The sequence below is a fragment of the Hyperolius riggenbachi genome, chromosome 9, assembly GCF_040937935.1.
Source record: "Hyperolius riggenbachi isolate aHypRig1 chromosome 9, aHypRig1.pri, whole genome shotgun sequence".
Lineage (NCBI taxonomy): Eukaryota > Metazoa > Chordata > Amphibia > Anura > Hyperoliidae > Hyperolius > Hyperolius riggenbachi.
The window spans coordinates 36,049,327-36,061,926 of NC_090654.1; the positions used below are offsets into that span (position 1 = coordinate 36,049,327).

The window sequence follows — 12,600 nt, forward strand, 5'->3', positions numbered from 1 at the left end:
GACAGGAAGTGACTACAGTGTGACCCTCACTGATAAGAAATTCCAACTATAAAACACTTTCCTAGTAGAAAATGGCTTCTGAGAGCAGGAACGAGATAAAAAGGGTCAAAAGTTCATAGATTTTACCTCTGGCATACTTCAATTAATGTGTCATTAAGCAAAAACAATAAAAAAACTGTTAAAACTTAAAAATTAGATTTAAAAATTAAAACTGTTGAATATCTTAAAAAGTCATTTTTAGGAGAAGGAAGATAGATGCAATTGTTTATTTTATTTGTTTATTTTCACCTCAGGTGTCCTTTAAGTGTGAACTAGTCCATTCGATTAGCATTTATCTATGCAGAAAACGTGCATGAAAACCTTAGCGTTCCACAACTGCTGAATCTGGGCAGAAAGGAGTTAAAGACTGACAGTTGTGGGCTTGCTGGGACCCGTAGCTCGAAAATTACCTTTAAAGGGCAGTGTGCCTAAAGGTCTAAATCCTCTGCAGCAGAATTCCAAACGCCTAACTGGCCACAGATACCGTGACCAGCAAATATTTATCCAATCCGGTTGTTTCAGTAGATCAGATGGATTTCATAGTTGGCCATACATCAGGCAATGATGGGCAGATTCAACCAAGAGACAAATCTCTCCCTGATCAAATCTGGATTAGAGATAGATCTGTTGGCCGCCCATACACTGCAGGCCGATTACAGATTGATTTCAGCATGAAATCGCTCAGGAATCAGCCAAGTCTGCCGCCTCGCTGCTGCTCCCCTAGTGTATAAATGTGCCCCCCGCCCTGTGTGTGCATCTGTACATCACCTGTCCTGTGTCACCCACCATGCGCTCTTTCATTAGCGCTATAGATGCCATCGGTGTATTCGGTGGCATGTATACGGCCAATGGAAGGGTGGGGGATTCGGAAGACGGATGGACACTGCACGGTGGGCGACACGGGACAGGTAATGCATAAATGCACACGGGGGTATATTTATACACTATGGGGAATGGTGCTGGGCGAATCGTTGCGTTTGTCAATTATCTCGATATCCCTCGCCATTACCTCCGCAACCTGATCGATCACAACGGCCCGACATCTTGCAGCAGGACCGAATGATACATGTGACCAACTTCAGCCCGAAATTGGTCACATTGTCGATCGGGCATGTTCTTGGCGTCACAGATTTTCATCTGATTTGATAATTATAGAATCAGTTAGTGGATTGGCCGCCAAGTCAAGAGATGTATAGCCACCTTAAGGGCCCGTTTCCACTTTAGCGGTGCTGCGTCTGCGCGGCCGCTCTTCCAGGTCAGCGGGATCGCAGGCGAATCCCATGAGCCGTGCACGGCTATGGGAATCGCAGCCTTCCGAGCTAATTCTGTGGGGGGTTCCGGCCGAAATGGTACCGCAAGCGATTCAGCCGGCGGCGACCATTCTCCCCTATGGCAGAGTTTCCCCGTGCGATTCATGTGCGGGGAAACTACGGCATCGCGGCGGTTCCGCGATAGTGGAAACGGGCCCTAAATGTTCACACTCAGTTTCCATTGTTTAATTGATTTAATGTATGAATTGAATAACTGAATTGATTTCATCTATGACCCCCCCCCCCCCCCCCCCCATTCCCTTTAGATTGTAAGCTCGCAAGGGCAGGGCTCTCTCCCCCTTTTGTGTCTTGGAAATCATTATACATTTTATTCATCATGTTACTTTTATCACTGTCATTACCAATTCTGTATTTTGTCACTAATTATGTATCTTGTATATTGTTGTACATCATTGTCTGTATTATTATGTACCCCATGTTTGTTTATTACTTTGTACAGCGCCACGGAATATGTTGGCGCTTTATATATCAATAATAATAATAATAATAATAATAATAATAATAATATTATCTAAAATTCCTTTTCCTTTATGACTTATTAGGAACCTGACGTTAGGGGATGTATTAGACTCTCTGCATCATTTGGTGATGGAATGACTGCAGTATACAATGTATGGCTGACTTTCTGCACAGGACTAATCTCTCACAGTGAACCCAAACATGAAATCACCTCTCTAACCATAGCCACACCTGAGAGATTGACCAATTCAGTGCAGGAAGACCAGAGAGCAAAAGCCCTCCACCAAAATCACCTCAAAAGAAAGAGCACAAAGCCACCACCAACACCAGGGCAAGAGGGGGCGCTTGTGCTTACCACATACTCCATCGCAGCTACCCACACTGGCCTGCTCTTCTACGACCTGCATGGCAGTGACAACAAGAGTTACTTTGGAGAACACAACCAAGTACGCAAAAGATGAATCATTAAGAACGGACACACAAAAACTCTCCCTCGGAAAAATCATTACAAGTGAAAGTGGAGTCGGGAGAGCCGAGGAAGGAGGGAGAGAAGAGGAGGAAGGAAAGCTGAAAACATGAGCACAGCCTGGGACTCACCTTCCTCACACACACACACACTATTCACACTCACTTCCTGCATCAGTACTACAAGATAAGATCACTAACACCTCCCTCATTCCGAGCTCAGAGCGGGCCTGGACAAATAGGGAATGTCTGGAGTGAGGGGGGAGACCCAGGAACTGCCTATGGAGCAATGTATTATCTGACTCCCAACAGCTTCCAATGATAATGCTGCTGTTACTTTATTACTACCCAATCATAGCTCCCAACTGTCCCTCTTTTGGAGGGACAGTCCCTCTTTGGGAACCCTGTCCCTCTTTCCTTATTTGTCCCACTTTCAGGACTGATGAAAAGATTTCTGTAAATATATGCATTTTTCTACTGAAACCGGTGTTTACCGTAAATGACTCTAAACTTCATCCCCATCCTTTAAATTGATATTTTTCTTATTTTCAAATGTTATTTTGAAGACAAAACTACTAATAATAGAAAAGACAAGGGTGGTTTGAATTATAAAACAACTATAATAATCTCCCTGTGTCGCTGCGTCCGAACAGCTGGATGGGACCAGGGAGCGAGCGAGCGAGGTGGGTGGGTGGGTAGGCGGGTGCGGGCTGGGTGGGCAGGCAAGGAGGGTACACTACACGCTGGGTGGGTGGACAGGCGAGGAGGGTGCGCGCTGGGTGGGTGGGTGTTGAGGTAAAGAGGGTGCACGCTAGGTGGGTGGGCAGGTGAGGAGGGTGCACGCTGGGTGGGTGGGCAGGCGAGGAGGGTGCACGCTGGGTGGGTGGGCAGGCGAGGAGGGTGCACGCTGGGTGGTTAGGTGGGCAGGCGAGGAGGGTGCACGCTGGGTGGTTAGGTGGGCAGGCGAGGAGGGTGCGCGCTGGGTGAATGGACAGGTGAGGAGGATGCGCGCTGGGTGGGCGGGCGAGGAAGGTGCGCGCTGGGAGGGTGGGCGAGGAGGGTGCGCGCTGGGAGGGTGGGCGAGGAGGGTGCGCGCTGGGAGGGTGGATGAGGAGGGTGCGCGCTGGGTGCGTGCACATGCGCACTGGCGGCGGTAGAAAAAAGACCTAGAGCCCGTTTTTAAATGGGCTTGGGTTTACTAGTTTTTCATATAAAATATTTATGGTGTGTGTGTGTCGGGGCGTGTTTAGGGGTGTGGTTTAAGTGTCCCTCTTTCTTACTTCAAAAAGTTGAGAGTTATGCCCAATTCACAGTGCCAGCTGCCACCTATACTAAAGGTGGCCATACATTAAGACGATGGCCACCAGAACAACCATCAGATAGATGCCTGATCAAATCTGATCAGAAAGGGATCCATTGCCCGCCCACACACTGCAGACACATTTCAGCATGAAATCTACAGGAAATCGTCCTAAAGCTGCGTCCAGCCGCTGGGCCCCCCTCCCCATCTAATGGGTCGCCCGCCCCACCCCCGTAGTGAGTGCTGCAGGCTCACCTGACTCCTCGCCTCCTCTGTCCGGAATCTTTTTGAATTGCAACAGCCTGTACCATGTGACTCCGCGCATGTAGTTGATGTCACGTGGCACAGGCTGTTGCTATGGCAATTCCAAAAGATTCTGGACACAGAAGGGAGCGAGGAGCCATGCTGGTGTGACAGGTGACCGTGCGAAACTCCCCGGGGGTACACATGAACTGGGGGGGGGGGGGGGGCGGGGGACTGGCCAGGGGTCCATCGGTTGTCTGGACATTGACTGCCATTGCTGCTGTGCACCCATTCCACCCGCTTCAACTGACATTTTTCCAGCATGCCAGATTGTTTTGATTCAATTTGGCTGTAAATCGGTTGAAACAATCGATTGGGTGGCCAGAGTCAATCTCTGCCAGGTTCGATTATAATGGAATCAGACAGATATCGATGCCAAAAACAGAGTAATGTATGGGCACCCTTACAGTCTGCAAACTCACTAATATGACCTATTCTGCACAAAATTAATCAGCCCTACTACAGATAGTCAATGAGATGCAAGTCATTTCGATTTGATGAAAGATTATGCAAATCTCATATGCTAACTTATGCAACTTGAAAATGGACCAATTGAAGACCACAAAGGTGGAATTCAATGGCTCCATTTTTCAAGCTGCATCAATTTGCATAATTTTAACCGTCCCTAAATACTACCCTCATCATAATTATGACTTCTATGTATTTTCTTCATCTTAAATGTTCCCAACAGCTACCTGCACTAAATATCCTACACACTCTCCTATCCCCACCATAGTGACCTCTGTTTTATCTATTGTACAGCCAACACACACCCTACTAACTACTGTACAGCTAACACACCCTACTAATTAAACTGTATGGCCTACAGACATGAATAATAACAGTACTATACAACCTACACATTCCATGCTACCATCTGTACAAGACATAATGCTAGGTACACACTATGAGATTGTCTGGCAGATTTACTGTCAGATCGATTATTTCCAATCAATTTCCACCAGTTTTCTGTTCAGTTCAATAGGAAATCGATCTGAAAATGCTCGGAAATCAGATCGGACATGTTGGAAATAATCGATCTGACAGTTAATTTGCCAGAAAATCTAATAGTGTGTACCTAGCATTACACACTCTTCTACCACCTGTACTATACAAATGCTTTTACAACAACAACAACAACAACAACAACAAATAACATTTGTAAAGCGCTTTTCTCCCGTGGGACTCAAAGCGCATAAGCATGGCTCCGACCATCGTGGTACAGAGGAAGAATTTTATAAATCTGGAAATGCCAGGCTAAACAGGTGGCTTTTCAGTCTGGATTTGAATAGCTCCAGGGATGGTGCTGTCTTTACTGGGTGTGGTAGGGAGTTCCAAAGAGTAGGGGCAGCATGACAGAAGGCTCTGTCTCCAGATTTTTTGAGGTGCACTCTGGGAGTGACCAAGTTTATAGAACTTGCTGATCTGAGGTTGTGAGAGGTGTGGTGCAGCTTCAGCAAGTCCTTCATGTATCCAGGGCCCAGATTGTGCAGGGATTTGAATGTCAGCAGTCCAATCTTGAAGAGTATTCTCCATTCTACTGGTAGCCAGTGCAGTGAGCGAAGGATCGGTGTAATGTGACAGTGGCAAGGCTGGTTTGTTAGCAATCTGGCAGCAGCATTCTGCACTAATTGCAGGCGACGCAAGTCTTTTTTGGGGAGGCCAGCATAAAGGGCATTGCAGTAGTCCAGCCGTGATGTGATGAAGGCGTGGACTAGGGTTTGAAGATCCTCTGGGGGAATCAGATGTTTAATCTTTGCAATGTTCTTCAGATGAAAGAAGGAAGATTTAACTACAGATGAAATTTGGTTTCTGAAACTCAATTCCCCATCGATTAGTACGCCAAGGCTGCGCACAAGGTTGGAGCTGTTTATGTCTGAATTCCCAATCCTGATTGGTGTTGCTTTAGGATAGAGCTGTTTTGATGGCGAGCACTGGCTTTGGACAAACAGGACCTCAGTTTTGTCAGCATTCAGTTTCAACCAGTTATCATTCATCCATGCCTGAAGCTCAGCTAAGCAAGAGTTTATTTTTGGGGTAGGGTCTGTTCCACCAGGTTTGAAGGACAGGTATAGCTGTGTGTCATCGGCGTAGCAGTGGTACGTCAGGCCATGTCGTTGGATAAGTGTACCGAGTGGCAACATGTAGATTGCAAACAGCAGAGGGGATAGGATTGATCCTTGTGGCACTCCGAATTGTAGAGGTGCAGGTTTGGACATTATAGGTCCTAGGGATACTCTCTGTGTTCTGTCAGTCAGGAATGATCTGAACCACTGGAGGACTGATCCACTGATGCCACAGTACTCCTGCAGTCTGTTAAGCAGGATTTCATGGTCAACTGTATCAAAAGCAGCTGAGAGATCCAACAGGATTAGGATGGAGCATTCCCCTCTGTCCCTTGCCATGAGCAGATCGTTGCAGACTTGGATGAGGGCTGTTTCACAGCTGTGGTGTTTCTTAAAGCCAGATTGTAGAGGGTCCAGGATGTTGTTTACTGACAGCCTGGTTTCAAGTTGCAGATAGACAGCCTTTTCAATAACTTTACCTAAGAAGGGGAGGTTGGAGACAGGTCTGTAGCTGCTCATAGCATCTGGATCCATGGAAGGTTTTTTGAGAAGGGGCTTGATGATTCCTTCTTTTAGAGAGGTAGGAAACCTCCCTGCTTGCAGAGAGCAATTTACTATTTTGTGAAATGCTGGACCAAGCAGGTCAGGGCATTTCAGCATATGTTTAGTTGGTCCAGGGTCCAGGTCGCAGGTTGTCTGGTGGAGACGACAGAGGGTGTCTGAGATCTCTTCCTCACTAATACTTTTGAAATCAGTCCAGGGTGTTAGGTTGTTTTTGCAGCTATTTCCATTAGTTGCATGAGTCTTGGGTGCTGTGGACTGAATGAGAGACCGAATAGAAGATACTTTGTCAGCAAAGTAGCAGGCAAATTTCTCACATAGCTCCTTTGAGGGAGTTATAGTGGGTTTTAGACAGGATGGATTACATAGTCTATCAACTGTGCGGAATAGTTGGGCTGGTCTGTTGGCGGCCTTTGCGATCTCCTGTGATAGGTAGGAGGATTTTTTCTTGGTGATCGCATTTTGGTATCTGTATAATACAATCTATACCTGTATAATACAATCTATATACACCCTAATGCATGGTACACCATGCAATTTCTTGCCAGATAGATCGTTCAATAGATAAGTTTCGACAGGTCCAATTTGATTTCTGATCAATTTTCCGATCTATATAAAATCATTCAGAAAAACGATCAGAAATCGGATCCGACCTGTCGGAAATGATCTACTGGACCATCTATCTGGCGAGAAATTGCATGGTATGTATCTGGCATAACGCCTGTACACACTTTCAATTGTGATTGGACAATCACTGACCAATTTCACCACCTCTATTTAGCATGGGGGCTTACCTACACGATCTTCTCATACTATTCAATATCTCTTGACCTTCTTGGAGGTGGTAAAATAGGTGAGTGATTGGCAAAAGATAATTGAATAGTTCACTACCTGCACTATACAGCCAACTCTCAATACCAGTACTGTAAAAATTTACATACCGGTACATCCTGGCTTCTATTACCTGTACTAAAAAGTCAAAACACAACTTTAACCTGTGTACACACTACCTACTACAGTAGAATCTTGTTACAGTAAACTCTGATATAGTTAACCTCTGGATATGGGAAACTCAGTGCTCAGGTCGCAGCAAATGTGCCCAATTCTGATATAGTAAACTTCTGATATAGTAAACTACTTTCCTGATCCTTTGGAGTTTACTATAATGGGATTCTACTTTATCACCTAAGGTGCGTACACACATGCGACTATAGTCGTTTGAAACTATCGTTCCCCGATCGTTTCAAACAACGATCGTTAAAAAAAAGCAACCAACGATCATTAAGTCTAACGACGGACGAGCTAGATCGTTAAAAACGAACGATCTAGCTTGGCGGATTTTTACCAACGACGATCGTTTGCAAAAGTAGTACATCGTTGGAAACGGTCGTTCGTACTAGGCTTGACATGCGCATTTCGCTATTTCTCCATGAAACTTCTCATTTTTATGCGCAAGCGCAATAGTTGCTTTACGTGATGTAACGTTCGTTCTAACGATCAGATCGCTACACACATTTTAAAACTAACTTTACTTAGGTCGTTCTTTCATCAATTAAAAGTTTGTTCGTCGTTCTCAACGAACGATCGTTGTCGCATGTGTGTACGTAGCACTACTCTATACATCCTACACCCTTCAGTTTCTGCTACTACTTGTATTACCCAACCTACATGATTTTCATTACTACCTGTACTATATTAAAATGCATACTCTTTCCTTCTACCACCATCATAGAGCTGTCTACTCTGTACAACACACCACAAAAGCTATTGCTAATCAATAGCACACAGTGTATACTTACTGCACTATACAGCCAACAAACATCTTACTGCTACATGTACTGGACAGCCTTCACCCACTGCAATATAACCTGCGCCATACAGACTATGCACATCTTAAGGCCTCTTTCACAGTGCGACGTTAAAGTCGCACGTTACAAAAAATTATAACGCAGACTAACGCACAGCAATACAAAGTCTGTGCGACATTCACAGTGCACGCGTTGTGTGTAACTTGTAGCAATATTTAGAAAGTGCTGCATGCTGTGCGTTTAGCAATACATTTGCTGCGTTGTGTGTTGCACATGCTCAGTAATTTTTTTTTTTATTTTTTTTTTAATGTAATACATGCGCCGTTTTCATTCCATCAGTAGGCGACGAAAATGTCGCACCAAGAGACACATAACGCAGTGCAAAATAACGTCCATCGTCATAACCTACATGCACTGCGTTAGGGGCACGTTATGCGACTTTAACGTCGCATCAAACTCAACGTCCCACTGTGAAAGAGGCCTAATACTACACTGAAACCTGTACTATACAGTCTACACACAAATCATAACTGCATGTACTCACAAAACATAATACTACATGTACTCTATAGCATACACAAACTGTGCCATCACCTGTGCTATACAGCCTATGTACTGTTATACTACCTGTACTACTTCCACAGCCTAATAATAGTGGTACTAGAAATGGCGACTGAGATGCTTGCAAGCAAATTTTATGCACACCATATGCAGCTTGGACGGAGGCCAATCAAGATTCGAACAGCAGGGAGTGGATTTGATTGTCCCAATTCTTCATTGCTTAGAATTTGCATGCAAATGGAATTATTTGCTTCTACATGTTTATGACCAGCCTACACATACTGCATTGCCATCTGTACTATGGAACCTACTACAAGTACTACACAGCCTAAAGACACAAAAACACTACAACCATCTGTATAATACAGAAAACACACCCCATTATTTCATGTACAGTACAGCCTTCACATTCCTTACCACCACTATACAAACAACACACACCCTTTAACCACCTGTACTATTTCAGCCAACACACGCCCTTCTACTGCATGTACTGCGAGATCTAAACAAAACTTATTACTGTACCACTATCAGCATCATACAAACCACCACAAGATACACTCACTTCCTAGCAATATACTTACCCCCTAGCAACTGACACACGTCCAAATAACCCATGATTCAGCTAACATTTCTCACCTTACAGTAGCTATAAAGTATATTTTAAGCACTTCAGCAAGAAAAAAAGTGCCTAAAAGTAATACCAAACTGAAAGTACACTGGAACAACTTATTTTGAAAGCTTTTTTGTTTGCTGATGTTCATTGAATCAGGGTCTCTCGTTCTGTACAGCCACAGACCACCTTAGTAGTCCCTGCATTATAGAGACTGAACGCCCACCTTACTGTTACCCCCCACCACAGTGACTCATCCTACGCCAAACAGCCAGTCACAGATCTGGCACAGGACATCTCTCACTCGGTACTCACGTCTGGCTCACATACACCATTCTATTGAATTTTGCTGGAAAAGCACCATGTAGCTGAGTCAGCTAATGGAAAGGAAGTGAAGGAGAAGCTCTCGATGACATAGTACAAGCTCATCATGTGACTGGAAGCCTGAGGCTACAGTGTATCATTTATCACCATATATTGTCATAGAATGAGCCACAAAGCATGCACTACACAAAGAACTGGGGAGATTACACCATCTACCAGCTATACGCAATCACTAGGGTCAGAGGATGCAATCACCTATAAGGAAGAAGATGTTATCAGTGACAGACAGAGCAGCAGGTATGGTCACTAAGGGCTGGTTCACACGGGCGCTTTGCGGGCATTAACCACTCAACGACCGCCTAATGCCGATAGGCGGCGGCAGACCGTAAGTGGAATTACTTTCCATGTCAGTTTACGGAGGGTGTCTCCGTGAACAGCCTGTGAGCCTCCGATCGCGGCTCGCAGGCTAATTGTAAACACGCGGGGAAGAAATCCCCGCTGTTTACATCATACGGTGCTGCTGCGCAGCAGCGCCATAAAGGAGATCGGCGATCCCCGGCCTCTGATTGGATCGCCGTCCTGTGCCGCCCACAGCAAGGAGGGGAGGGAGGGGGAATATCGCTGCGGAAGGGGGCTTCGAGGAGCCCACCCCGCTCGGCCACACGGAGCGGCGGCGATCAGACCCCCCCAGCAGGTCATCCCTCTAGTGGGGAAAAAACGGGGGGGGGGGGGGGGTAAGACTGGTCGCCCTGCCTCACTGCTGATCTGTGCTGTGGGCTGGAGAGCCCACGCAGCACAGATCAGCAAAAAACAGCACGGTCCTTAAGTGGTTAAACGCTGCATTTTGGGGCAAAGGGCGAAAAGCATTGTTTTCTGGGGATGAGCGTTGTCCCATGCAAGTAAATGGTAGCATGTAGTACGAGCTTTAGCAGGCTTTCATGAAAGCCTGTCAGTAGATCCCATCGTCTTGTCTCAACATGCAGCTTCTAGAAGTAGTTTGCTGTTGCTGGCGTCGCGTTTGAATGTCTGCAAAAGCCACTGAAAGCCAACAAAAGCCTGTATTTCTGCTTCCAGCAGACCCAAATCCCAGCCCTTTCCTGCAAAAAAGGACGGCGGCGTTTGAACGAGACGCTGTACAGAAGCCTGTGTGAACCAGCCCTAAGGGGAGGAGGAAGGGTGCAATAAGTGACAGTATAGAGAATAATCAGTGACGTGACCAATAAGGGGAGAGAATGGAGCGTAATCCGCGTGCTAGAACAGAGCAAGCAGGAACAATCAGTAAAGGTAGAAATCCTCAAATCTCAATGATGTTCCACTCAATACAATATCCCAAAAGTTTCCAATTTGGGGTTCTGGGCTCGAGTCACAGTGCGGCGCAGGGGTGCTGAGAGGAACGCGTAGGGGACACAGAGGAATGGCATAGAGCAGGGGACATGCCTCTGTGCCCCATCTGCCCCGCCTCATTAACACTTTATGCTCTGGAACTGACAGTAGGTGTTATTTCATGTGCCTCTGAAGAAGCGGCTTTTGGTCGTGAAACACATCAGGCTATTATGGAAGTCTGCATGTGAAACTGCATGTTATTCCGCAATCTGTATGAATTTTGTTAGATAATAAACGAGATGCTTTTTAACTGATATACTAGTGTTGACTGCGCCCAAAACCCCACATTAGAAACTTTTGGCACACAATGAAGGAGAAGGTGCAATCAATGACAAAAGGAGGGGGTATAATTCATAAATAATAAGATAGGTGCAATATATTCAGTGACAAGTAGCAGGGTAATCAAAAGAAGAAGCTGCAGCATTTAGCTGTTCTACCTTTAAAAAAAAATGGCAGCTGCGACATTTAATTGGTCTATTTTAAGTGACAGCCGCCATTTTTTGATTGGTCCACTCCAAAACTGCATTTACCTACATAAAATTTGCATACAATTTACAGCAATTTAGAATTATTTTCATCTCACTGATCATTACTAACTAGATTTTAATTGGGATGCGCTGTAGAGGGGAGGAAAGTCAATAGAACAATGAGGAAGGGGCTGCAGCAAGGGAATAGGGATGTTAATGAGATGCAAATAATTCTGAATTGATGCAGAATTAAGCATATTGTGTATGCATATTTAAAATAGACCAATTCAGTCCAACCAATTCGATTGGTGCATAAATTTGCAGGAGCTAGTCTAGTTTAGGGGACCCAGCAGGAAACTTCATAGGGACCAGTTCTCCAATCATAGCACCCTCTACAGCACAAAGCATTGCGATTGGCCGAATAGTGTGGGCGTAGTTTATTTCAAACTATTTGAAACCTAGCAGTTTGAGAAGGTGCTGTCCATCCCATCACATTAGCAGATTTTCTGTATGAAGTTTCCTGCTGGATCCCCTAAACTAGACTAGCACTAATTTGCATACAAAATGTGAATAATTCTGCATTACTTGGATTTTTCATCTCACTACAAGGCAAAAGAAAAATAAGGGGGGATTGTAATGTGTAGGAGTAAACAAGAGGGTTTGTAAAGAGATGGGTGACAACTAAGTGGTAAGGGATAGAATATGGTATGCGGGACAAAACAAAAAGGTGTTAAAAGGGAGAAGCAAATACTTTATTTAGCAGCCATGGGGGAAGGACAAGGCAAAAGCAGAACACCGTGGTTTCATAATGTGTGAAGAATGATGGGGAGTTATAGTAAGGGCAGGGGCGTATCTAGAGGGGTGCAGGCATGACATGCGCCATGGGTGCCTCTTAGTGGGGGCGCTGAGAAGATATCAAA

At 45.2% G+C, this 12,600-nt stretch overlaps 1 protein-coding gene across 2 annotated transcripts in view; it reads right to left on the minus strand.

Annotated features, from left to right (window-relative positions):
• Positions 1-12,600, minus strand: part of SHC1 (SHC adaptor protein 1) — a 66,261-nt gene that overhangs the window by 52,353 nt on the left and 1,308 nt on the right. The window contains exon 2 of one of the 2 annotated variants that reach the window (XM_068252501.1): positions 2,185-2,230. The exons of the other annotated variant lie outside the window; for it this stretch is intronic. Coding sequence (XP_068108602.1) covers positions 2,185-2,196 — 12 coding nt within the window. The 5' untranslated portion in view covers positions 2,197-2,230. The remainder of the gene's footprint in view (positions 1-2,184; positions 2,231-12,600) is intronic. 2 annotated transcript variants of the gene reach the window in all.